At 45.1% G+C, this 27,822-nt stretch overlaps 1 protein-coding gene across 1 annotated transcript; it reads left to right on the top strand.

Annotated features, from left to right (window-relative positions):
• On the top strand, positions 1-27,153 carry LTF (lactotransferrin; the record flags this gene model as incomplete). The annotated part of the gene is made up of 17 exons (XM_081072375.1): positions 1-43; positions 3,045-3,208; positions 5,546-5,654; positions 5,972-6,154; positions 6,512-6,659; positions 7,643-7,698; positions 10,763-10,941; positions 11,399-11,573; positions 12,450-12,604; positions 13,844-13,934; positions 14,749-14,796; positions 15,762-15,917; positions 17,561-17,702; positions 22,358-22,425; positions 24,302-24,486; positions 25,547-25,736; positions 27,119-27,153. The coding sequence occupies 17 exons, from the start codon at positions 1-3 to the stop codon at positions 27,151-27,153; spliced, it is 2,127 nt and encodes a 708-aa protein (XP_080928501.1).
• Positions 27,154-27,822: the final 669 nt, after the last annotated feature.

The raw sequence follows: 27,822 nt of genomic DNA, 5'->3' as shown, positions 1-27,822 counted from the left end.
ATGAAGCTCATCTTCCTCGCCCTGTTGTCCTTCGGGGCCCTTGGTGAGTGCAGGTACTTGCGGACGCGCCCCGGGCAGGCGAGCGTCCCCGTCTCTGCGCCCCGCGGGGTGGGCGCCTCGGTCACTGCACCTGCCCGGTGGGCGCCCGGGTCGCTGCTCCTTGGCGCGTTGGCACAAACGCCTGCAGCCCGAGAGGCACCCCGGGGTGGGGCCGGTCCCGCCCACCTGCCTGGGGAGGAGCCAGTCGCCGCATGCCTAGAACTGCGCAGAGCTTCCCAAAGGGCATTCCCAGACCCTGTCCCATTTTGTCCTACCCATAGTACCGTGACACGAGGTTTACATGGGAGGAAAATGAGACACAGAGACGGACGGCAAGTACTTGCCCAAGACTCACAGCAGAGCTGCAGCTCAGATCTGAGCTCCTGCAAGGGTCTTGTAACTTGGGCCAGACAGAGCCTCTCTTCATTTAAAGGAAATGTCCAAACATCTTCCCACACAGCTGTGAGGTGGCAAGGGTAGGCAGAGGTATACACACGCCTCCCGCTGCAGAGCGCCCCCTGGTGGAGGCGCAGACCTTCCTGATGAGACCCCTCTGTCAGAGGGTGGAGAGGAATTGTAGATTTCTGGTTTGAAATGTGCCCGGTCTAGAAGGGACTAAATAGAAAGGACTAAACAATTGTTAATTCTGTACCTAAGTATCTGAAGTAATTTCTGGGGTACTCTGAGGGTACTCACGTGTGATGGACATTAGTGTTGTGAGTGTGTGGCCGAAGGGCTTCCTCAGTGGAAAGGAGGGTCCGAGGCAGCAGCAGCAGAAAGGCTGTGATGGGCTGCAGCCCCTAGGCACCTAGGCAGTGTGTGGGGGTCGGAGTGAAAGCACGCTCCCCACCCCCACCCAGTCTAATGCAGCCTCCTTCTGTCTTAGGACATCTAGGCAGGGCTGGAAGCTTCCTGGATGGAAGGGAGGTGGGGCATTAGAGATCAGCAGTGAGCTTATGCCCCCAAACCTAGGGAGTGCGATGCAATACCTGTCCGTGCCTTCTGGTCCCCTTTACCAAATTCCTTCCCAGTCTGTTGCTCATGTTTTTATTTTCTTAACTGTCTTTTGAGACACAAAAGTTTTGAATTTTTATAGGTCCAATTAATTAATTTTTAAAAATTTATGGACTGCTTTTGGTGTCATGGCTAATTAATCGTTGCCTAACTGAGGTTGCAAAGGTTTTCTTTTGTGTTTTAAAAGTTTAATTGCTTTATCTCTACAGTAAGTTCTGTGATCCACTTTGAGTTAATTTTTCTGTGTGAGGTGGGGCTCTAAATTTATCTTTTCGCATGTGGATATTTAATTGTGCTAGCACCGTTTGTTAACAGACTATCCTTTCTGTCAATTGTCTTAGCACCTTTGTCAAAAATCAAGTGACTGTAAATATAAGAATATAGTTCTGGACTCTTAATTCTGTTCTGTTGATCTATATGTCTACCTTTATGCTAATACCCAATTGTTTTGATCACTGTAGCTTTACAGTATGTTTCGAAATTAGGAAGTAAAATTCCTCCAACTTGGTTCTTTTTCAAAATTGTTTTGGCGATTCTACCTAAATTACATAAAATAAGTTGTATAAATATAAATTATATAAAATTGTCTTAGCTATTTTATATAAATTTATTTATTTATTCTTTATACATTTTAGAATCCACTTATCACTTTCTGCAACAGCAACAACAACAAAAAACCTGCTGGAATTTTGATAGGGATTGTATTGATTCTCTATATCAATTTAGGGAGCATTACCATCTTAATGACACTGAGGCTTGTAAAGCATGAATGTTTCTCCATTTATTTAGATTTTCTTTAATTTCCTTCTGCAAAGTATTGGAATTTTCAGTATATACACCCTGCATTTCTTTTATTAAATATTTTCCTTGGTATTATTTTTTTTTGATGTTTTTGTGAATAGAATTATATTTTTAATTTCATTTTCGGATTATGCAATGCTTGTAGGCAAACATATAATTGATTTTGTATATTGATCTTGTATCCTGTGACCTTGTTTTACTTGCTTATTCGTTCTAAAAGCATTTTGTGGATTCTGTAGGATTTTCTACATAGAAATTCATGTCATCTGCAAATAAGTCCTGTTTCCTTCTTCCTTCCCAGTCTGGGTATCTTTTTCCCCCTCCTGCCTTATTGTTGTTGCTAGGACCTCAGTACTATATTGAATAGAAGAAGTGAGAGTGGACGCCCTTTCTGTTCCTGACCTTAGGGGGACAGCATTCAGTCTTTCACCACTTTAATATGATGTTCACTGTAGGTTTTTTATAGATGCCCTTTTTCAGGCATCCATGTGGTTTTTAAGAGCTGTGAGCACATCTGGTCCAGCCTCTTCCCCAATTGCATAGATTCTAGCAACAAAAGCAGGCTTGGCAGGAGAACCAGTCTTTCTCATACAGAGGTGAATGGTGATAACTCAGGCGCACTGACCCATTTGGGACACGACTTGCTCCAGCCACTGACAAGGAGTCGGGTGTATTTTCTTCCGTTTCCTTGACATTCCCTGGGTAGATGCTTGTAGATGCAACACTTTAGAAGGACCAGGATTCTCGGCTGGACTTTGCCCCTGCTAAGCAGCCAGTCACTCAGCCTCCTCAAGAGCCAGGTTCCACGTCAGGAACAATAATCCCTTTTCTGCCTACCTCCCGGGTTCAAGTGGGACAAGGCAGGTGAAGAGCTCTGTAAACTGATACACGGGATCACCATCATTTTTCTAGGGGTGGGAAATGTGTCAATCATAGGAAAGAAAAGGACCCAGAGGCTCTGACTGTCTCCTACGATTTACTGAGAATCACAGCTCTCTGGCCAGGACAGAGTGCTTATTAGGCCAGCAAGACACCTCCACCTGAAGAGAGTAGCCTGACTTAGCCACCAAATGGAGAGGGAAGGGGAGGAGCAGAAAGAATGGAGGAGTCTGGAAAACTCCCTCGGAGGGGGAGGCAGTCTCTTCCGTGGGCAGTGGCTGAGCCCTTACTCCTTGGCCTTTTTCTCCCAGGACTGTGTCTGGCCGCCCCTAGGAATAGCGTTCGATGGTGCACCACATCAAAACAAGAGGCAGGAAAATGCTCCAAATTCCAACGGAATCTGAGAAAAGAGGGCGGCCCCTCTATCTCCTGCATAAGGAGAGCCTCCCCCACTGAATGTATCAAGGCCATCGCAGTAAGTCAGCAAGCGCCCTATGTTGGGTGGGACCAAATGGAATGGAAGGGAAGGGAAAGGAACGCGTAAAATAGAAAACCTGCTTTCCACTCCTCCTTTTTTCCTTCCTGGGCACCTGTCTTCTCTTATAGGACACAATACTATTTTGAAAGCAGAAATTAACATTCTAACGTAGAGAGAAAATGGGTAAGGAAACAGATCTCAACATAATTTTGTTAATAACAACTGCACAAAAATGACAGAGCAATAGTCATATTGGATGAATATGTAAGACTGGCAAAAGTCAAGGTTACTCTGAAAGGTATTAGGTTGGTGCAAAAGTAATTGTGATTTTTGCAATTATTTTGAACTCTTTTAAGCCGCAGTTACTTTTGCACCATCCTAACAAAGCCTCCGGAAGATCATTACCTCTAAACCCTGAGAGAAATAATCTCAGCTGATTGTAGTCCCCACATCACATTGTGCGGCAGGGCCTGCCAGGGCACCAGGCCCGGAAAAGACATTTGTCCAAGGCATTTTCACGAAGAGAGAAAAGGGAATCATAGCTTGTGGAAGATTTCAGATTCCTTTTGTTTTCTGAGATAAAAGATCGACTGAAATAATTTTTACTGATTCACTCAATACATATGTTCTCTGTGCCACGGCAATGTGTACTGGACTCTAGCACAGAGTGGGTGATTTGTGTAAAAGTTTCCAGTAAGATTTAGGTGTATCAGGACAGTAATTAGGATAAAAATAATCTAGTTTGAGCAATGATTTAGAATATGATTTTACAACTGTGGCCTTTGGACAAACAGGAAGGGAAATCTTTAGCTTTTAAGCAATGAACTAAATCGTTAAGTAAACTGACAGATTTTGAAATACAGAAAATTTAATCCATCGCCAGTAAAAACATTACAACAAGAAATGTAGAAAGCCCCAGAGTGAATATTCACCAGTTCTGACAGGGGATTCCTTTTACATTCTACAAAGAAGCAATTCAAATGGGTAAGAAATGTAAGATCACATAAGAAAAATGATATGAACAGAGGATTCGTAAGAGGGAATTCATTATTAATAAAAATACTTAGGAAATGTTCCCATTAATAATCAGAGAAACACAGATTTAAACAATTTGTTAGCACCTGCATTTTCTAAAGTGATAATACTTCATAAAACGAAAGCCCGTCCTGTTGGTGATTCTATAGTGAAACTGATCCTCGGGGTCTGTGGCATTCTAAATTGGCATCATGGATTTTCTGGAAAGCAGAATGGCGACAGCAGTCAAGGCCATGAAAATACACATGCTAATTCTCTGGGTGATTCCACCCTTAGATGCCTAACCCACCACAAAGGTCTTCAAAGGAAAAAAAGCTATGAGGATAAAGCTATCCATGAAAGCATAGTTTTAACAGAAAAAAAAGTCAAAAATAACCCAAGTGCTGAACATTTGGGAGAATTACTTAATAAATTTTGGAACAACGACATTATAATAAAATATTATGAAGTCTGTAAAATCAATAAAGTCTCTATAAAAGTAAGAAAAAATGTATACAGTTTTAGATGAATAAAGCAGTGCACAAAATATTATCTTTACCAGATTGCAAATACAAGAAATATGGAAGCATATGAGAAGTAACATGCAAAAGAGGACGAACATGGTTTATTATGATAATTTTAAGACATCTTTTTTTTTTAAAACAGGACTTTATTGGGGAACAGTGTGTACTTCCAGGACTTTTTTCCAAGTCAACTTGTTGTCCTTTCAGTCTTAGTTGTGGAGGGCGCAGCTCAGCTCCAGGTCCAGTTGCCCTTGTTAGTTGCAGAGGGCGCAGCCCACCATCTCTTGTGGGAGTCGAGGAATCAAACTGGCAACCTTGTGGTTAAGAGACCTTGGCCCATGTGGGAATCGAACCGGCAGCCTTCGGAGTTAGGAGCATGGAGCTCTAACCGCCTGAGCCACCGGGCCGGCCCCAAGATATCTTAAGAGTTAAAATTTCTATCCAATGAAAAAGAATTTAAAAGAAATAAATATAGAGCTAAAACAGGGGAGAAAGCCTCTAGAACAGACAACTTTAAATATAAAGGATGGTGGAGGGTGTGATCAGCAGAGCGATACAGGTGGGCAGGCACAAGAAAAAGGGACCGCGTGCCAACCTCGGGAGTTAAGGAAGTTGGTTTGGTGCTCATTGTCCCAAAAGAGGGACCCTTGGCTCGTGCCATTTCTCACAGGATGTGAGTGGACATAATCAAAAGCTTACCCTTTTGACTTTCTGTCATCCTGTCATCCTGAAATCCATGTACTTGGGTGAGGTTGCAGGTTTTCTCCTGCAACCAGTCTGGCCTCTTTGCTTTCAGACAAACAAGGCAGATGCTGTGACTCTAGATGCTGGTTTGGTGTTTGAGGCAGGCCTGGACCCCTACAATCTGCGACCTGTAGCAGCAGAGGTCTACGGCACCAAGGAACGTGAGTCTCCCCTGGGGACCCGGAGCCGGGGTGGCTTTGGGCTAGCGGAGTCAGAGTGGCTGAATGGCAGAAGTAGTGTCTCAGACGGCATCACACTTGCAGGGGCCGGAATCACTGTGTTCTTTGTGCCAGAGGCTGACCGACTCGGGGAGGACCCTGTGTGCTCCCTGGGGAATCGGGGCAGGCTCTGGGCTGCTCTGCAGCAGGTGACACTGAAGCACCCGAGTCCCTTTCCCATCAGGGGCTAGGTCAGGGTGGGCTGTTTTTCTCCTTTGGGTGCAGGCCAAGAGCTTTCAATTCTGTTTGCCCCTTTGCAGAGCCACAAACCTATTATTATGCCGTGGCTGTAGTGAAGAAAGACAGCAACTTTCAGCTGAATGAAACACGAGGTGTGAAGTCCTGCCACACCGGCTTCAACCGCTCTGCTGGGTGGAACATCCCTATGGGCACCCTGCGTCGATACCTGAACTGGGCAGGGCCCCCAGAGCCCCTTCAGGAAGGTAAGATGGCTGGGGGTTTGTGTGTGATCTCAGGCAGGGGTCTGTCTCTATTCCAGTTCCTACACAGCCATGTTAGGACCATACAGGTGAACAGGTGGGATAGCTCTGAGGAGGAGGTGAGGTGAACCAGCTCGATGTGTCCTGGTGGGGACCTCTGCACCAGCTGCCTTTGGGAGCTGGGAGCTGAGTCTGCTCTCAGCCAAGGAGCATCTCTGAGCTCCCAACCTCATGACAGAGACGACACGTCTGGCACTGGAGGAAGAAGGGGCTGCCCAGAGGGGATCGCACATTGGGAGGTGTAACTGGCTGTGGCCAGCCTGGCTCACACTCTGTGATCTATTTCTCTGTATTTAACAGCTGTGTCCGAATACTTCTCTGCTAGCTGTGTTCCCTGCGTGGATGGAACACAGTACCCCAGCCTGTGTAGCCTGTGTACGGGGACAGGGGAAGATAAATGTGCCTGCTCTTCCCAGGAGCCGTACTTCGGCTACTCTGGTGCCTTCAGGTAAGTGAGACTGTTTTCTTCTCCCCATTGGCCCGAGTGCTACATGTCCCCAGGCCAGGAGGCCTTTTATCTGACCCCAAATGGACTTCAATCAGCTTGTAGGGACCAGAGAAGCAGACCAGGACTCCTACTGCTGTGAAGATAGAGAAACTGAGTCCAATGAGGGTGATGACTTTGCCCAGTGCATGTTCCCCTCCAGCCCCCCCAGGACCCCACATGTGCCCCCTCATCTCTACACCAGCCTGATAAGCAGTCACCTAGCAGTGGCTCCCTCACTCTTCCCAGAGAACCCTGAATCTGCTTTGCCCCCTTGTTGTCCCGACTAGTGTTCTGACTGCTGACTTCTAACCACAGAGGGACTGAAGGAGTCTTGTCAAGAGACAGCCAGTGCCAGGCTCTTTGCTGGGCAGGATGGTGGGGTGTCCAGGCTGACTAGGTCTGCCCTAACCGAACCTCCCCCGACCCCTGCCCCAAGCTGGAAGATAGTGAACCCTGCCTGATTGGCCCCTGTATCCTCTCTGCCCTCATCAGGCTGATGCTGCTCCTTATCCCCCCATCTGCGCCTTGGGCTCAGGCATTTTTCCAGAGGGAGGCCTCCCCACTTCTCTGCTGGCCAGGGTACATTTGCCCACTCAGTCCTGGGAGAAAGAACCACATGGCCAAGAATACGGAGTCTTTGTCCCCTGGTATAGAGGCTTCAAAGCTCTCTTTTCCATAGAAAGACATAGTTTTGCTCTCTCAGCCCTTAGAGCTAAAGGATGGGGCGTCTGGCCAGCACCCCTGCCTTCTTCCTCAGGCTCTATGTGGAGGTGGCCCCTGCCACGTTCCCAGCCGGTATATCCCACAGCCTGAGAGTCCCGCCCTCTGAGGAGAAGACAGGCACTGGCGACAAGCCCCAGGGCCCTGTTCCACTGGGAGCCACCAGGAAGAATTTGGGGCGGCCTGCTCTGTGCTGATCCTTCCGGTTCCTTCTCATTTCACAGGTGTCTGCAAGATGGAGCTGGAGACGTGGCTTTTGTCAAGGAGAGTACCGTGTTTGGTAAGAGCAGGGAGAAGAGCTGTGGGGGCTGCCTCCTTTTATTTTATTTTATCATCATTCTGAATGCCGAGCTAATTCGATTCCTCAGTTCTTGGCACACCTATTACCAAGGTTTCCTACAAGGCACAGCTCTTGTTTTATGTAATTTCATAGTTTAAATGACCAGTTTTCTTGAAATCTTCCACTGCCCTTCTCTTTCCCCTCACAGACACCATGCCTCAGTACGTCACACATGTCTTCTGACATGTATGTGCTCTTGCACAATGTCCAATGCTGGTTTGGGTTTCTGGGTTCTAAGCTCACAGAATTTTTCCTGAGTGTCAGAAACCATGATGCAGCCAAGGTTTTCCACCCAGCACTTTGTGTTTGAGAGTTGTACGTGGGTCTAATTCAGTGGTTCTAACAGCTGAGGAATGCTCCACGGAAGGCGACCACCAGATTTTATTGATCTATCACATAGTGGTGGACGAGGTCACCTTGTCCTTCCCTTTACCACAGACAGCGTGACTCATGAGTGTCCTCTTACTGTCCTGCTTGAGGATGTCTCTGAGGGACCACACACTGAAGCACCATAGCTGGGTACGCACAGGCTGAACACATTCTACCCTGGACCACTGGGACAGACCCTCCATATTCCACCCAGGACCACTGGAGAAGGCCCCCAACTTTACCTGGGGCTATCAGGTTACTCTCCGGAATTACACCCCCACCAGAATTCTGCAACTCATTTCCCCACAACTTCAACTTAGGGTATTTTTGACTTTCATATTTTTTTGACTAGAAAGCAATAAATACCTCATTGTTGATTTAATTTGCATTTCTCTGACATCTAGTGAGTTTGATCATCTCAATATATTTGCTAGGAATTTGGGCTTCCCTTTCTTATTTCATAACCTCAGACAACTCTTCTATTAAGTTTCATGACTGTTTCTTCATGATTTTGATCCAAGGATAGGAGTTCCTTCTCTCTAAATACCAAGCCATTGTTGGTTTTAGACTTTAGGAAGATCTTTTCTCAGTCAAAGAATCTGTTGCTAGCCTCCTGTGAGGAACAGTCCTTGATATTGATACGATGAAATCGATTGCTTTTGTCCTGTTGGTTTGTGCTTTGGGGGTCTTTGAGAGATGCCCTCTTCACTCCAAATCATAAAGATTTCCTTCAATAAGATTTAAAGACAGCCTCTTGCAACATTATTTGTCTATATGTACTTGACCTAGGTGTGTATTGGGCTTCAGCATTTCTCCCCTTTATAGTGAGACTATTGTTATAGTAACAACTATAAAAAATTCCACTTTCCCCCTGCTGATATGGGGAGCCACTTCTACATCAAATTTGTATATATTCACGGATCAATTTCTGAGCTATTTTGCTTCACTGGCGTATTTGTATTTTCTGCTTTTATTACCCTGACTTGTACTGGGTACAGCATCTTAATATCTGGAAGAGAGACATGGTGAGGGGGGGCTTTCTCACCCTACACTTTGCTGTTCATTTTCAAAATTTTTAAGCTAAAATGTTAGAATTATTTTGTTGAATTTGTATAAACTTCACAATTTAATTTTAATTATAATTATTTTGAATTTAAATTGAATATTTGCAATGTTAAATTGCCCAATCCCTGATTATGATAAATCTCCTCTGTTTGGTAATACCTCTTTTTATATCTTTAGTAGAACTTAAAAATTTTCTCTTTGTTGGCCTCATGCATTTTTTGGGGGTGTGGGCTGAGGCTAACTACTATTTAATGATTTCAGTTGCTATTATAGGACCGTATAGTCTGTATTAGGTCCTGTTTGTTTTTTGCTAATCCTTAGGATAACACTTGATTTTTGTAGTGTTACCCTGCTGAACTCTCTTCTTAATTTTATTTGTTTTTTTCTTGGTTTTGTTGGCTTTTATATGTAGATGATTTCAATATTTTTAAATAGAGCTTTTCTTTTTCCTTTTAGTGTTTACATCTCCTATTGCTTTTGTAAATTGTGTAATCTAGACCTTCTGGAATTGTGTTGTCAGTGTGGTAACTACCATCCTTGCCTTGTTCCGAATTTTTAAATGAATGTTTAATTTTTCTTCTTTTAGTGCAATTTTGCTATAGATAATATTTGGATAAATGGCATTTCTCAAGTTCAATAACTTTTTCTAGATCTCTCTATTACTAGTTTTCTGAAACTAAAAAAAAAAATCATAATAGACATTGACCATATAAATGCTTTTTTGGCACCTACTAAGATGATTTCACGGTTTTCCTCCTTTAATTCATTATGTCGTGGATTACTTCAGCTTTTTTGATGTTCAACCATTCTTTTATTAACGGAATAAACTAATAAACCTTAATCCTGATTGATTCATTTTTAAAATACTCTTGTTAGACTGATTTAGCAAATATATTGTTTGACATCTTTACATTTATGTTTACAAGTAAAAGAGGCCTACAATTCTTTCCTCCTGTACTTCTTTCTCTGATTTTGAGATCAAGTTTATACTAATCTCATAAAATGACTTGATCAGGTTTCTGTCATCTTGCATATTCCAAAGCCATTTATACATGATATAGATGAACAGTTCCAAATTGGGCTGAACTCACTCATATAAATAGTCTTTTCCCTTCTTACAGCCAGTATTGGGAGGTGACTCAACTGTATTTCCTCCCTTACAATTTTTGTCATTTTTATTTTTTCTAGAGATGTGGGTAAGGCAGCACTTCTTGGCTGATGCCTAGATTTGTCTCTATCATGTGACCCTTTTCTAGGTGGGGTTGCCATGGAAACAGATGGGGTCTGGCTCAGTCTCCTGGGCTCAGCAGGCAGCAGTTACAATCCCAGGGCAGCCCATATGATACAGTCAGAGCAACACTGGGCTGTCCCCCAAGGCTTTCTTGGCATTGTCTTTACCTTTCTGAGTATTCTGGAGCAATCCACTGCCTTTCTGACTCCCCAGTTTTGTCACTGGTATAAGATGTCTCTTCCAGCTCAACTTCATGGGGGGAGAGGAACAACAATTCCTGGTTACTGCCTGGAGGAGGCTCACCTGGGCCCCCCAACCCCTCTTTTCCTCTTTCCCCAGAGAACCTGCCAGATAAGGCCGACAGGGACCAGTATGAGCTGCTCTGCCCAGACAATACTCGGAAGTCAGTGGATGAATACAAGGAGTGTCACCTGGCCCGGGTCCCTTCTCATGCTATTGTGGCCCGAAGTGTGAATGGCAAGGAGGACTCAATCTGGGAGCTTCTCAACCAGGCACAGGTATCTGCCCCCACAGTCCCTCTACCTGGGTGGATTAGATGGTGGGAGGTTCCTTCCTCCCCTAGCTTCCCGCCACTCTCGAAGTCCGTCTGCAGCCTCACTGCACAGGAGTTTATGAATTCAGTGGACTGCTTGCCTAGGCTGTACTCTGGACAGCAGAAACTATGCAGCACCTCCAGCATTACCCACTGACAGTGTCTCATGGGCTGGAGCAGAAGCGGGGAGGACAATGCAATATTTTCAGGACTCTAAGGTGCTTGGACTCCAGCAATGCTCTAAAGAATAAGCTGTAACTGAGCTATGTCACAGGGATGGCACGAGTTCCTTGCAGGAGGAATCAAACAAGGTTCCTGCTCTCAGAATCATCCCTAAGTTCCAGATACTCTTTTTCAACATCATGCTTTTGTTTCTTCCTTATTGACCGCTGACATCATAAATTCTGTTTTTCCTTAATTAGAACAAGTTTGGAAAAGGCAAGTCATCGGCATTCCAGCTCTTCAGCTCCCCTCCTGGGCAGAAGGACCTGCTGTTCAAAGATAATGCTCTAGGGTTTGTGAGGATCCCTTCGAAGATAGATGCTGGGATGTATCTTGGTTCCAAGTACCTCACAACCATCAGGAACCTGAAGGAAAGTGAGTGATGGGCCATGGCTGAGCCCCTCTGGGGACAGCACCTCACACCACCTCGTGTGTAGGGCTCTGCTCTGTAGTGGTCACTCGTCCATCTCCTGGCCACTGGAGGTCTTCACCGTGCTAGGTTTGAGGCATTTGTGCATGTCTTCTGTTGACCAAGTCAGGGCATGTGGGAGTGTCTCTAAAAGGTGTTGGCCACCTGAGTCCCTTTGTACAGGCTCACCAGCCCTGACAGAAAAGTCAACTTGATACCTATGAAGTGAGAAATATGAACATGAACCAAGAGAGCCAGGCCTCTTCTGGGTGAGCCCAGAGGCCTGGTGGCACCTTGCCCTGTGCCTGGGCCCTGGTCTTGGCTGGGGATACGACAGGGGGTCTGATGAGCCACGGCTCTTCCTCTACTGGGGGGCTTGGGTGGAGTCTGGGTGAATCCAGAGTTTGCATTGTCCTCACTGGTGGTGACTGTGGGCCCCAGGGGAAGTCAGGGACAGGCTCAAGCTCCCCTAGGTGGTCTCGTGGGGCTGCCACTCTCTCTGCATCCTGGAGCTTTGATCCTGTGGAATGGAGCTATCAGGCGAGTCATTATACTAACGACTGAAGGGTGGATTAGAAGGCCAGGGAAGAACAGGAATGAAAAACAAGGTGGGCAAGCCCCCCTGAAGGAGGGGCTGGGAGCTGAGAAAGGAGGGGGAGAAGGGCAGGGGCCTGCCCGAAGACTCTTCTGCCCAAGAAGTAGGTCCGGTCCGCCTCTGCCGGAGTGTCGAGCAGGAAAGGCGCTCTGGGTCAGTGGAGCTGCGGCCCCATGGAGGTCGGCAGCGTGGGAGAGTCCCTCGCAAGACTCAGGGCTCCTGTTGACCATTGTGTCCCTCTGGGCAGCGGCTGCGGAGGTGGAGAAGCGGCATGAGCAAGTCGTGTGGTGCGCGGTGGGCCCCGAGGAGCAGCACAAGTGCCAGCTGTGGAGCAACAAGAGCTCGGGGAAAGTGACCTGTGCCACAGCCGCCAACACCGAGGATTGCATCGCCCTGGTCCTGGTAGGGGGCCTCCCGCGGAGGGAGCCTGTGTTGCATTCGGGTGGGTGGGTGGGGGCAGTGGGCTCCTTAGAAGACCCCAGGTCACGGGCATCTGCTTAGAATTGATGGGGCGTCAAGAGGCACTGCCAGGGGTGGGGGACAGTTAGGAAGGATGGCCTGGGTAGGGTCTGCTTGGGGACAGCACACAGTGTGCAAACAGGCACAGCTTTTAGTTCAAGAGCTGTTTACTGTGGGCTTGCCACTCCCCGGATTATATAATAAGAACAACGCAGGATTATGGCAGGTACTTTGGAAAATACAGAAAGGAATGATGTAAAACAAACAAACAAACAAACAAACAATAATACATGCATACATACCACGTGGGACCTCACAGAGGGACACCACTGTGAAAGTGCTGGTAATTTCCCACTCCAGGATTTCTGGGGACAGCGACTCAGGCTGACAACAATGCTGGATCATTCCAGCTAGGTAGTTTTTGAGCCCTGTACACTTAATAGTACATCACCACCATTTCCCCACATGAATATTCTTTGAAAACACCTCGAAGTCATAAGTTCTTTTGAAGATGCAAACCATTCAAAGCTGAGTCATGTGTGGCTCAGTCTAGTCACGATGCCGTTCCTCTTTGTCCCCTTACTTTGTTACTGTCAATAACCCCATGAGGAGTATCCTTGAATAGAAGTCTTTATCCACATCTCCTGTTATTTTTAATGTTGTTGTAAAAAAAAAAATTAGGATGGGGCCAAAGAGGGAGTTTGGGGCTCTTGATAAACCTGTGTTCCCATGTTGGAGTGTGGACTCAGTCGTTCTGATGGCGAGCCCATTTAATTCTTTCTGCTCGTTTGTTGACCCACTTCTGTGGAGCACTGAGTGTGGGGCTAATGAGTGGAGACGAGACAAGGCCAGCTGGTCCCATCTGTCTCAGGGAGCATCTGGTCCAGGAGGGCGTCCCAAGAGTGCTTGGAGTACAGGTAGGGTTTTGTCCAGAGGACAGAGGGGTAGTGCAGCCTGTGCCTGGTCTTTCCAATGGAAATGATGGTGTGAAAGGCATGTGGGGCTGGCAGGGAATTAAGAGTGCACGTTGTGTCCTTTGGGTGCTCAGTTCAAACACCCCTGCCTCTTTCTGCTACTTCATTGGGATACCTGCCATAAAACCATTCTTGCAGAGAGCTATATAGGCAGGTGGGACAGGAAAGAGCCTGACTGTGGTGCAGATGATTTGCTTTGTCTTGGCAGAAAGGAGAAGCTGATGCTATGAGTTTGGATGGAGGATTTATCTACATTGCAGGCAAATGTGGTTTGGTGCCTGTCCTGGCAGAGAACCAAAGTAAGTATGTGGGGGGTGGGGTGGTGTCCTCTCTGGTTTATTCCCTCTGGGTTATGGGGTGGAGTTCAGCAGGAGTACCCCTACTAGGTGGCTCCAGATGGAGACATTAAGATGGATGGACACATTCAAACAGGAGAATTGGGAAAGAACAAACAAAAGGGGCTGTGTTGCCTACAGTGTCTCTTCTATTGAGAACTGACAAAGCACACATTGGTTTCCTCTTTTTCATTTTTGAAAAGATTTTTTAGTTACGTATAATGTACATACAGAAAAGTGCACATAAGTGTATAGCTGAATGACATTTCACAAACTGCTGCATGCCCAGGCACTAGTGCCCAGATCATGACACAGCAAGTTTCACAAGTCCCTTTGTGTCCACCTGTCACCAGCCCCCTTACTGCAGCAAGTGTAATGACTCCTGACTTCCAAAAGCACACATCGGTTCTGCCTATTTTTGAACTTTATGTAAAAGGAGTTGTACATCATGTGCTTTTTAAAGTATCTTGTTCATTGTTGTATGTGTGCTATTCATGCATAGAAGGGTGCAGTTGCGGAATATTTAGTCTCATTGTTTAGGATCCATTCTACTGTAGATGGGCTTCTGGGTAATTCCCTGTTGGCAGCTGTTGTAAATAATGCTGCTATGAATATCTGTGTTCATGTCCTTTGGTGAGCCAATATATGCTTTTCTGCTGCCTGGAGCAACGGGGACAGTCTCTTTGAATTTGATTCTGCATGGTTGAGATTGAAAAGTTTGTGACTTTTCAACAAACCCGAGAGTTTCATGACATTTTGTTTGTTTTCATTCTTTCAGAATCCAAAAAAAGCAGTGACACAGACTGTGTGAATAGACCCGTGGAAGGTGAGTGGGAATCGGTTACTTTCAGAGTCAAGGATAAGTTCTTGTTGCTAGAGAAAGAGGTGGCACGAATTTACAAAACGCACACAACAGACACAGCCTTCGAAGTCATACGTTCTTTTGAAGATGCAAACCATTCATAGATGAATAATTAGAGTTAATGTTTACAGTGACTTTCACACTTGGTAGAGAGAGAGCTTTCAGAGTTCCGCAATGTGCCCTGGCCATGTGGAAGGAGTGGTGTTACACCCGCATCTCATAGGGATGAGAAACAGTGGTCCAGATAGTCTCCCGAAGTGCCCTGGATCTTGCACCCATAGGTGACACTGAGGCAGCTGCTGGCCTCTGGCGCTAATCCCGTGCCGTGTGCACCAGCCACACTTCCCCGTCAGAGCTGGCGCTTGCTCATCTCCAGAAGGGCTCCCCAGGGAGAGTCTGTCAGGTGCATCTGGTCAGGAGGAGGATTGGCACCCCATTGACCCTTTCACAGTGTAGGGCTCATTCGGACTTAGCACGGGACGGTCCTTGGAGTTACACACACCCCTGCATCCAGATGGCACTTAGCTTGGTGGCTGTCATTCCTCTGGCCCAATGAATATTACAGTTGGTGATTTATGCACTACTGGGGTCACGCTTATTGTTCAGTGGTTGTTGCTTTAGTAGTTCACATCTAAAGGTGAATTGCTGGTTTACAACTCAGGGACAGTGTGTGGCTGGTCAAGGACAGTCCCTAGCAACCACTTAAAGAATCAGCTTTTCTTACGATCTCATTTCATAGCCCAGATCGATCTCACTGTAACATGGGACAGCAGCGTGAGCCCCTTTGGGGTACCTAACCATGCCCATTATCTGGGGGAGTCATTGCTGGTGATGCTTCCCGACCTACTTTGGCCTGGGTTGCAGACAGCTGCACTCGAGTCCACATCCCTGTCCCCAGGAAGGTAAGACTGGCTCTTCTGTCCTCCAAGGGTATCATGCCGTGGCGGTCGTCAGGAAATCAGATGCTGATCTCACCTGGAATTCTCTGAGAGGCAAGAAGTCCTGCCACACTGCTGTGGGCAGGACCGCAGGCTGGAATATCCCCATGGGCCTGCTCTTCAACCAGACAGGCTCCTGCAATTTTGGTAAGGAGTCCTGAGGGAGGTGGGTGAGCCACCTGGGCAGTGGGCACGTGGAGCTGTGGAACCTCAGGGACGGGAGGGGGCAGGGGATTTGCGGGCCTGCAGCCCCTTTTGGTGTAAGCAAGCTCAAGGACACTGAGTGGTGGCCCATGCCTCATCCGCCCCAGTCCAAGGTCAAACACTGGAATATCACTCTGTTCCTCTGCACCCTAAGAATGGATGCAGGCTCTCAGAAGTACACAGGTTAGTTTTGACTTCTTGGAGCTGCAGATCTAAATTCCTTCCAGGTGCTGGCTTCCTCATTTGGGAAAAGGCACCTGCCTGCCTCATGGCAGGTAACTTCTGTTACTAAAACAGAACTGACTTCTCGCTCCACACTGCAAAGGAAATGGAATAAGACCTCAAGGATCTATCTCCACCTGCTTCTGGGGCCTTCTCTTCCCGCCACACTGCGTGCTCACACCCCATGCATAAGCCATGCCCTTACCTGCTGCGGGCCCAGTGATGTGGGGGTGTCCGACATGTTGTTGCCGCGGCTCACCTCCTGAGCAGGCGTCTCCTCGGGCAGGTGTTCAGCGGGCTGTACTCTTCCCCAGCACTGCATGCCATTGTCTCTCTCCGCCACTCCCTGGCTGCCTCCGAGGTGGGGGCTCCCCAGCCCCTGTCTGAGGCTGGCACGCGGTGTGGCTCTTCCAGTGTTGGGGCTGCAGTCCGATAATGGCTGCTACTTGCTCCTCAGGGCAGGACTTTCTTGTCACCTCTATTTCCTCTCTCCTCAACCCATATTAATCCATGTTAACTCCCTAACCTGGGTTAAATCACTGGATGGGTTAGTTCAGATTATATTCCGCTAAAAGGACAGAGAATGCCAAATAGTAGTGGCTTAAGCAAGACACAGGTTTGTTGTTTCTGTTTCATGTAAGTGAATTCCAGAGGTTGATCGTCCAGAGCTAGTATGACGATGGCACGGTGTCAGGGAGCTGGGTTTCAAACATCTGGCTGCTGTGACATGTGTGGCTTTCATGCTCAAAGACACCTCAGTGGTCCCTGTCACAATGGGAGAGCCAGACCCTGCTTCTGTATTACATGTGCAGAATGAAAGAAGAGAAGGGGCTAAAAGCACGTGCCACCGTCTTTTAAGGATGCTTTCAAGACGCTGGTATTCAGCACTCCCACTCATATTTCACTGGCCAGTACCTGCCACATCGCTGTATCGGCCACAGGGCATGAGATCAGGCTAGTCTTTAGTCTAGGGGACCAGGTGTCCAGGTAAGAAGCAGGGTTTCTATTACGGAGGAAAAGGGGAAATCAGATCCTGGAGTAGGCAACCAGCAGGTTGGGCTACAGGTAGCCAAGCTCATCAGTTGAGTCCCCAACTCAAGGCTATGATGATAGGACCCCCTGTGTAGTCACAGAGTCTCACCCCCTGCCCCAGTCAGGTTTCCTGTCAATGACTACTGTCTGAAGCCTTTTCTGATTTCTAGTGGACTGTGGATCGATGGTAACATCACTGCTTGTGACAGTGATTGTTCTATCTGTCCTGTGCAATATCATGAATCTAAACCAAGATGCGTCCCCTGCTGGATAAAGGCCACTTATGTGAACTCAGGTAGGAAGCACTCACTTCCCATGTTCCTTCTGTACAGGTGAATTCTTTAGTCAAAGCTGTGCCCCTGGGTCAGACCCGAGCTCGAATCTCTGTGCACTGTGTATTGGCAACGAGGCAGGCGAGAACAAATGCGCGCCCAACAGCAATGAGAGATACTATAGCTACGTCGGGGCTTTCAGGTGAGTGCTGTGATGGAGCTCCACCAGGATAGGGCCTTATGCCTCATCCTCCAACAGCCTGGCACCACATTTCTAAGGGACCACCTTGGGGGCCTGCTAACAGGCAGCTCCAGTGAGGGCTCCTCCCACCATCCTCACCACCCCAGAAAGTGGGGGCTGGCACCTGGGCTATCTGACCTCAGCTTTGTTCGGCTTCCCCCTGTGGCCTGGAGCCAAAGTCCCCCTCAGTCAGCCTCCATATCTTCATTTTCAAAATCAAATGGATAGAGTACGTAGTATCTTAATCCTTGCTGCAATTCAAGTTTATGGAGAAGAGTTTTCTTTTTTATAGCCACTACCCTCACCCTCCAATCTAGGTCATCATGTGTTACATTTCACTTTTCTCTTTGATGTTGGCCTTAGAAATGGCAAAGAGAAAAAGCAGTGTTGCGCTGTTATTCTCCACTAGTGAAGTGAAAAAAGAACAAACAGGTCTTCAGAATTATAAGCACTTAGTGATTTGCAGTAACTATCCACAGCCCACATTTTACAATCCCGTCATTCATTTGGATGTTTCTCAAGGGTACTTACTATATTAGGGGTGTGAAGGGCAGAGTCCTTCCCCACCCCCTTTTCTCCATTCTCCAAGAATATATTTTACCACCAGATGGCATCACATATCTGAGAATGACAGGGATCAAACTGATCTTTGAACTTCTTAATATAAATTCAGTAGCCTTCTTTCTCTCCAGTGATGAGATGATATAAAATAGCTTTTACTATACTCTGAGTGACTCCTAAGAAGATATTTTGTGAAAGTACACAAATATTTTTGAGGGACGAAGGATCTGCAAATGGAAAACTTGTGATGATTCCATTCGGAAATATTGAATAGACACACCTATCTGATAAAACCCTAAGGAAATCATGCAGTTTATTCCCCCCCCACCAAACTTATGTTAAAGTATTATTTCACCAGAAACACCTACGCTGCAGTATTTATACTACAACAAAATGCTTGGTGTTTTTTCAAGATGAAAGCTGGAACGGGAAGTCCTAGTTTCCTCTATATTTCTAACTAATATCCCTATATTGCTGGTTCTTACTTTTTAACTGTCAGCTGTTTTCTGATGACTTTCTATTATGGAAAAAGAAGATCTAGCCTCTTGTACTGCTCTTGTGTCTCATCCACCCACAACCACAAACTTCACAAACTTCCTTTTAGCTCCCAGCAAGATTGTGCGCGTCATATTCAGTGCTTATGTTATTATGAATACCATGTTTCCCTGAAAATAAGACCTAGCTGGACCATCAGCTCGAATACGTCTTTTGGAGCAAAAATTAATATAAGACCCGATTTTATATTATATTATAGTAGACCTTATATTATATTATGTTACATTACATTACATTATATTAAGACCCGGTCTTATAGTAGAGTAAGACCGGGTCTTATATTAATTTTTGCTTCAAAAGACGCATTCGAGGTGATGGTCCAGCCAGGTCTTATTTTCGGGGAAACAGGGTATAGAAATATTATCTTCATATTAAATATGTGGGATAATAAGGTTAAATTTCCTTTATTGTACCAAGTTTTTGTATGCTCTGTACAATGTTAACAGACGTCTGATTTATTCACTTATTTTGTTTTCTGTGCTTTAAAAAACAAATCACTAATTCATCTCTGAACCCTCTACCAGTAGTCTAATTCTCCTAACAAGACATACACAGAGTGGGTGCTGTCCCAGGTTTATCATTTACTTGGGAATGTTACTCCTGAAGACTTCCATCCTCCTGCCCAGTCTGGATTGCTGCCATCTAGGCTCCATGTGGTCCTGGGATTCCCCTTGACCATTGTTCTGGGACTTCCCTTTGTCTTTCTTCATGTTAAAGTATCTATTTCCTGGATCCCACATCATTAGCTTTTTTGGTTTTGTTGTAACAGAACACATCTTTTTGAGAAAGGTGAATAGGAGTTGCTAATTTTTGAGTATTTACATATCTGAAAACATCTTTATTTTACCTAAAATGATATATAGTTTGGTTGAATAACTAAGTGTAGATTGAAAAACATTTTTCCTAGGAATTTTGACAGGATTTCCATATCTGAGGAATGGTAGCACTAGGCTATTTTGCCCAACTCTCCTACTGAAAACAAGCAAAAATGCTGGATTAAGTGATTTCTCTCTCTTTCTCTCTCAAAAGCATTGAATAGCTGACAGAGTAATAAGGAATTATTAAATTAAAGTCTAAGGAAGAATAGGAATTCAGAGAGCTAAGTGGGACCACTTTCCCCTGAGGACATTTACCTTTTCTGACAAAACTTACTTTAAAGTAAGAGTGAACCTGAAGTAACTTTCATGCTTACTCCTGCTAACGGGGAGGAGAATACACACTATCCCTGAGAAATTGAAACCATGAGCTAGTTCTTGCAAGGATTTGTAGCTCAAACCTGTGTCTCCTAGGATGATCCAGAAATTCTCAACTCATACAGTTTTTTAAAAAGTGGTCCCAGACTACTAGTTTCTCTAGCAACCTGTCTGAAAGACAGCATATTCAGATTAGGCCTCAAAGACTGCTCAAAAATACTCTTTCAATAATAATGAGCTGTATACAGTAAATATTAACCAAACACACAGGAGAAAAAGTCACCGGTAAATCCAGCAGTAAAAGCAAGTTAGCATTTTTAAAAGGAATAGAACTTCTATAAAGGAAAAAAATACAGCAATTGAAATTAGCTATGCAATTGACCAGATTAACTGGTTAGACATAACTAAAAAAAGTAAAGTGGGAGATATGTGAAAAAAATTATCCAGAACGTAACATAGACAGAACATATAGCAAATTTAAAGCATTAATCTATTGTCTTGTGATTTCTAGAGTTTCTGTTGAGAAAGCTGACACTATTTTTGATTCTCGGTTCTTTGTATGTGATTTTCTTTCTTCCTGAAAACTTTTTTTTTGAGTTTTCAACAATTTATTTTTGGCTTCCTAATTCTGAGCGAATAAGCTTTTGAAGACTTATGAGGTGTTTTAGACAAATAGGTCTGCACAAAGAATATTTTGTGAAGAGTAATTAAATCAGACACATATAATTTATATTTCTCTCTAAATTTTCAGATATTTAACAATGAATGAAAAATATTCTTTAGGAAAAGTGAGGTTTAGATAGGTTTAATAGTGTAAAAACTATTTTAAAAAATTTTCCAGTGTTCTGAAACTAACAATGATTTTTTGTATGTGAGTCTTCTGTTTAATTCATTGGATTGGGCACTTGGTGGACCCTTTTGTCTAGAAACTCAAGTTGTTCAGTTCTGGAAAATTTTACTTCATTATTTCTTTGATAATTTTTATCCTGTTTTTCTCTTTAAACTTTAATTCTTAAATTATAGACTCTCCCGGATTATCATATCATTTTCTAATTATTTTTATTACTATTTGCTCTTCTTTACCTTTTAGTTTCTGTGGTATTTACTCAGCTTAATCTTGTAATCATTATATCATTTTAAAGAATTTTTATGATTATTCCTTTTTACTTCCTAAAAACTCTTTCTGTAGTCTAACTGTTCCTGTTTTAGATCTTCCTGTTCTTGTTTCATGAATGTTGCACCTTCCTTCATCTCTTTAATAATAGCTTAAATTAAAATTTAAAAGTTTTATTCTCTCTCCTACATTGTCTCTGTATCCTCTGAATATAATTGCTGACATTTCTTCAAATATCCAGTGGTCTCTGGCTGTTTGTCCGTACTTAAGAGTGAAGTACCGAGCTGACTATTAGCTCTGCCTCAGTTGCCTCGTCTTGATGAGTATCAGCCTCACTCTAGGGCAATTGATTTGTGTCGTTTCACTGTGGAGAATCCAAATATTGGAACCTATAAGTAAATATTTTCCTTGAGTGGATCAGATTTTCCAGATATGGAATCCTCCTGTCTGCTTCTTGGGAGTCTGAGAGGGGTAAAGAGCTATGATTTAACTTTCCAGGATATAGATTTTTCACTCCACTACTCTTTGATTTCTGCGTTGGGCCTCTGTCCTCCATTCTGTTTGGTTCTCTGGTCCACAGTGTTGTTCAAGTTCGCTTTCCCTGTGAACCCCTCCAGTGAGGGGGAACCATGTCCAGCTGCATGGGATAGGAGGATACCTAAACTGCATCTGTAGGCTCTATGTGGTCCTCCTGTTCTCAGCCACTTGGAGTTGTGTCTAGAACTTGTAATTGTTGAGACTTTCTGGAGTTCTGCAGTGCACATCGGCTCTCTTCTGGGCTTCCCCACTTCTAACTTATGTTACAGCTTTCTTTGCTCTGCTGGGTCAATTACTCCTCATCCATTTGCTCTCTAACTTCCAAAAGTTGTCATTATTGTCTTCTCGTTTTCCCTCCTTGCTCTTCTCTTTCTCATGGGTCTATAGCTTAAAAAAATCTCATAAATGTCATTTTATTGGGCATTTAGAAGGAGGGAAAATACATATATATGTGTGTGTGTGTGTGTGTGTGTGTGTGTGTGTGTGTGTGTGTTCAATCTTCTGTTCTAAACTGTAAGTTCCTGGAAATATTTGTCTTTATCTTTTCCATGTTTACTTCCATGTTTCAGATGTTGGAATGTACATAGCAAATATTTATGAAAAATCTAATAGTTTCTCTTCTCTGACCATGTGTTGATTTTTCTGGAACCTTTTAGGTGCCTGGCTGAGAATGCTGGAGACGTTGCTTTTGTGAAAGATGCCACTGTCTTGGAGAACACGGATGGTAAGTGAAGATGTTTCCCCTTCTCCTGCAGAGCAGAGTCCGTGGCATCACAACACAGCCAGGACTCAGATTTGCAACTGGGAAGATAGTATAGTATACCCTTTTGCAGACTTTTGATTAAGTTAGTTCTGAAATTTTTTTACCTCAATATGCAACATGATAGCGTCTGTAGATGTCATATTGATTTTGAAACATCTCTCTCTCTCTCTCTCTCTCTCTCTCTCTCTCTCTGTTTCTCTCTCTCGCACACACACACACACACACACACACACACACACAGACACCAGCAATACTCAGTAGTAAATGTTTCTTGGCATTGTCTAGACAACCACAGAAGCACACCATCTGCCTGACCCAGCCTATGGGAAACTGTATGTGGATGATACTAAAAAAAACCCAACAACAACAACAACAACAACAACAAAAAACAAACCAGAAAACTGAACATATGCAAATAAAATTTCCCTTTTCAAAAAAGAAAGTAGACCTTCATTCAGCTCCATGTGAGACCCCCATCCTGAACCTCCTTGGGAGTGAAGAGAACAACACCACAGGCAGATGTAGATGGCAGAAGGTAATCTACCAGCCAGTGTTCAATAATCATCACTCTCTTCTGACTTCTAGATGAAAATCATAATGATGAAATTCAAGGCTCCTAGCCATCTGCTACTTTCCAAAATGCACGCCTCTCCTCAGCCATCACCACACAGCCTCCTCACCCATCCTCCTCAGCCAATGACTTGCCATTTTGTCCCCTAAGAAAGAACTGCCTCAACTTTCTGCCTCCCTCTTTTACAGATATCAACAGCCACAGCCGCTCCTTCCTCTTCAGGTCTCTTGGGAGAGGCACTGAGCTCAGATGTATAAATTTGGAATGACCTCAGTACAAATAGACAAAGCAAAGAGAATGGTTGGAGTGCTTTCTTGAGGGGAGAGGGCAGAAGGATAGAGGCAGGGGCCTGAACAATGACCTTGCATGTACACACACACGGACACAAATGACCCACAGACAATTCCATCTCAAATTTATGAACCATTAATCTAACTGATCTCCAGGGATCAGGTTGATGTCTAATTTCATTTTAAGCTTCTGTAGGATTTTACAACTGTATTGTATTGGAATTGACTAAATATATTTGATAAACCCATAGAAGTTCTTCTCTTTCTTTGGTCAAACTCAGGGCATTTGAATATGAAAGGAAGGAGAGAAACAATTTCTTCTTAAACATAAACCAGCTATTCTTTTTCTGGAACTCACTGGACAATATGGCACAGGTAGAGGGTTTCCTTTTTTAAAAATTAAAAAAAATTAACAGCCTCATTGAGATACAATACATATACTATAAAATTCACCCCTCCAGAGTGTACTATTCAGTGGTTTCCAGCACATTCTCAGAATTGTGCAACCACCAACAAAGTCCAGTTCTCGAATCCCCACATAATCCCGTAAAGAAACCTTGTACCTAACAGTCACTTTTCCACTCTACCAGAGCTGACAGCCATCAGTCTACTTTCTGTCTCCCTAGACTTGCCTATTCTGGACATTTCACAAAAATCCTACAATGTGTGGCCTTTTGTGTCTGGCGTCTTTCACTTCGCGTCATGTTTTCAAGGTTCATCCGTACTGCAGCATGTATCAGTCCTTCACTCCTTGTTATGGATGAATTCTGTCTCATTGTATGGATCCAGCATTAATATTTGCTATGGTTGAAGTTTGTATAGCTTGTGTAGGACAAAGTTTCTTTCCCTCCCCTTCACATCACTGCATCCCCAGTGTGTGCGTTTCAAGAGGTCAGTGGAATGGCACACCCACCTTGAAGGACCGTTTCACGAAGCTGGGCAGCCGTGGCTGATGCCACCTTTTTTCTCTCTTCAGGCCGTAGCACTGAAGCATGGGCTAAGGACTTGAAGCTGGAGGACTTTGAGCTGCTGTGCCTTGATGGCACCCGGAAGCCTGTGACTCAGGCTAACAGCTGCCACCTGGCCACGGCCCCAAATCATGGAGTGGTAGCTCAGAAAGAGAGGGTAGAATACCTGGAAGAGGTGCTGCTCGACCAACAGGTACGGACCACCTGAGCCTCCTTCCCTTCCTTAATGACATGGGCTTGTGTTTGGTGGGGTCATCACGGAGCTGGGTGAATCAGCCCATCTCAAGCCTTTCTTTCTAGTCCCTCTGCTTGAAGCTGGGGGTGACAGTATTTGTTTCATGTTGTGGGTCTGCCCAGTCTCAGTGAGGACAACTGAAGCTTCTGACTCCGGGCATTCTGGGACTGACTTAATTTCTGCCCTAAGTCTCATGTCCCTGGACTTGTGTTCACAGCCTGACTCAGAGACTGTGACCGTCCTTGTCCCTCCTTTTGTTCTTTGAGCAAATGAGAGTGGTGACCAAACCTTCCTCCCACAACTAGATAGAAAGTGGCCTACTCTGGTGATGCTTACTGAATCTGGCTGACCGAGCAATGTTCTAGACATGGCCCTTGCATTTGTCATCTCTACAAACAACAAACCCAGAACTTCTGTAGATTTCAGTCTATCTATGAGAAGTGGTTTGCAGGAAATCCTGTGATTGCCTTTATGTCTGTGATTCTCTATTAGAGCTTCTAGTTTTCTATGGAAACATCATCTTTCTAGGTGTGTTTTAAAGACAGTCGCCCGGAATGGTAATGACAAGCACAATAAGTGGCAGTGACTCGGTCCGTGGCAGAGGTGATTTCCAATGCAGACTGCCTCTCTGGGAGAGCTGGCCTATTAGAATTTGGCTGGTGATCAATTTTGGGGGCAGTTCTCAAAAAATCTTCAGCTGTCACCTAATCACCCATAGAAGTTCTAAGGATAGAGACCACCGATTAAGAAAGGAAAGATGGTGGGAGGGGAGACCACAAGTGATGAGGGGCCTGGGTGCTGTTCAGGGTGGGTCTGCCACCTGGGGCATGGGAAGCAGGAGGACATAGGAAAGAGGAGACTCTGCCAAGGCAGTGAAATGACGCCAGAACTCAGCTCCTTTCACCCCCCAGTTTTCCCAGGGCTGATCCCGGATGCAAGAAGTGTCCTTAGCCTCCTGAATCCACAAACTCTCCTGTTTTCCTCTGCTACTCACTTGCTATGTGCCCTTTTGACACAGGTTAGGTTTGGAAGAAATGGACAAGACTGCCCGGACAAGTTTTGTATGTTCCAGTCTGAAACCAAAAACCTTCTGTTCAATGACAACACTGAATGCCTGGCCAAACTCCATGGCAAAACGACATATGAAACATATTTGGGACGAGAGTATGTCACGGCGGTTGGTAATCTGAGACAATGCTCCACCTCCCGTAAGTGGACCATAGGTAGCTCCATGAGAAGCCACCATGGGGGAAAGTCAGGTTGGATGGTCAAACATCGTTCTAAGAAGGAAGATGGCTATAACAATATCAAGGCAATATAATATCTCCATGCCTCGGGAAATTACAGTCCCATTGATGAGGTGTAAGAATTAGAACATAAAGCAGTAGATAGCATGCTAAATTTTTATAATGCTGATAGTGACTGTCATGGAGTTTTTAGAAACTGATCATTTATTTTAGTCACTAAATGAAATGTGTGTGTACATGTGTATACACACATACACATGTACATACATATATACACATATTGTATTGAGAAACGACAAATTTTGATTTCTAGACAGTTACCATAAATACCAACTATAGAGAATACAAATGCTCAAAAAACATTTTAGCTGGGAAGTACTGACAATAATTCAATTTTTAAAGCACATTTAGAAGCCATCACAGAAGGTTATGAGGCTTCAGGTTCCAGGGGGCGTGGCCTCCCCTGTGCCCCTCTAGTCATCCAGAGTCCTACCTGGCCCCTCACCTGGGATGTTGGAGGCATTGGAATTGGTGGTGTTGGTGGGGGGGGGGTGGTCCAGGGATGGGGGTAGGGCCAAGAATCTCAGTGCTTCTCAACCAGGGGTGATTTTGCCCCAGAGGGGACACTTGGCAATGGCTGGAGATATTTTTGATACTCATAACTCAGGGGGCGCTGCTGGTATCTGTGGGGAAAAGCCAGGGAGGCTACTAAAGAAAACACAGAACAGTCCTCACAGCAAAGAATCCCCCAGCCCCAAATGCCAGTAGTGCCGAGGTGGAGAAGCCCTGCTCCCGGGGAATTGTGCTGAAGGTGGTTCTAGAACTACACTCAGAGAAACCCGGCTGTACGGCTATTCTCGAAAGCAGCCAACTCACGATGGTGTAGACTGCACACCCGTGTCTGTCCAAGCTGAACCCTCGGCACTTAGCATAGTGACTCATTTGTGAATGAGCAGGTGAACACCGTTGCAAACAGATTTTCATGAAGGTGACCTTGTTAATTGCTCATGTTCCAGAAGTTAGAGGACCATCCATGTCTCGTGCACTTGAGAGTGTGGCAGCTGATTCAATTCAAGACAAGTTGGGTGGGTGGGGTGTGTCACTTGGGCCACAGCAGGTGTCACCCAGGTTGGTGAGGGCCAGAGCTGCGAGTACTCCCTTGGGCTCTGCAGCTGTTAGGAGGAGAGGCTGTGGGGAAATGTGAGGAGGGCAGCATTCACTTAAGGCGGTGGGAGAAGAGCAGAAGAAAGTCTGTTTTAGTAGACTCTGATTGCTTTGCTGATTTAAACAACAACAACAAAAGAAACCAGTTTCTGAATCTCCTGCTTTGTTGTGTTCCACAGCACTTCTGGAAGCCTGCGCCTTCCTGAAGAGGTAAAACCCAAGAAGATGGCCCATGCTCCCCTCAGGGAGCCCCAGCCCTTCACTGCTCCTGGCCCTAAGCCCACTGGGGCCTTCTTCTCCCTTTCTGAGGTGTGGTTTTCTAGTCACATATGCTTTCACGATTCCCTGCTGTTATCTTAGCAAGAAATAAAATCAGAAATGCTGTTGATTTTCATTGCTGGTGAAGTGTCATTCATCTTGCCTAGAACTGTGTACTGAAATCATGGGTCTGACCAAATACCCACACAGTTGGACCTGTCCCTCCAAGTTTTTCAGGTCCAACTCCTCTTTCCTACAGTTTTCTGTGATGCCAGATGGTCTGGAATCTAAGGACAGGCCAAGCAACTATTCTCTCCAACAGCATGTGGCTGGTCATTTACATAGTTGTCTCAGTGTGTGCTTGAGCGTGTGCATGTGTGTGTTTCTAGGGCAGGGGAGGGAATAGAGAGTAGGAATCAATGGATCAATGAGAGAAACTGCGTATCAAGAAGATTGGTGAGTATTTGGTACTTTAAGTCAATAGCAGCAGGTGTAGAAAATGTACAAATATAGGCATGATAGGAAAATAGGATAGATGTCTGTCCCTTGGTCTTATTGGCCCTCATCCTTTTGTCAACCTCTAGTCACTAGAGGTTTTTTTCCCCACGTTTCTCAGCCAGGGTCT

Source organism: Rhinolophus hipposideros (genome assembly GCF_964194185.1).
Source record: "Rhinolophus hipposideros genome assembly, chromosome: 14".
In the NCBI taxonomy this organism is placed as follows: domain Eukaryota; kingdom Metazoa; phylum Chordata; class Mammalia; order Chiroptera; family Rhinolophidae; genus Rhinolophus; species Rhinolophus hipposideros.
Note: the sequence above shows the minus strand (reverse complement) of the source record. Positions and strands in the feature narration are given on the sequence as shown.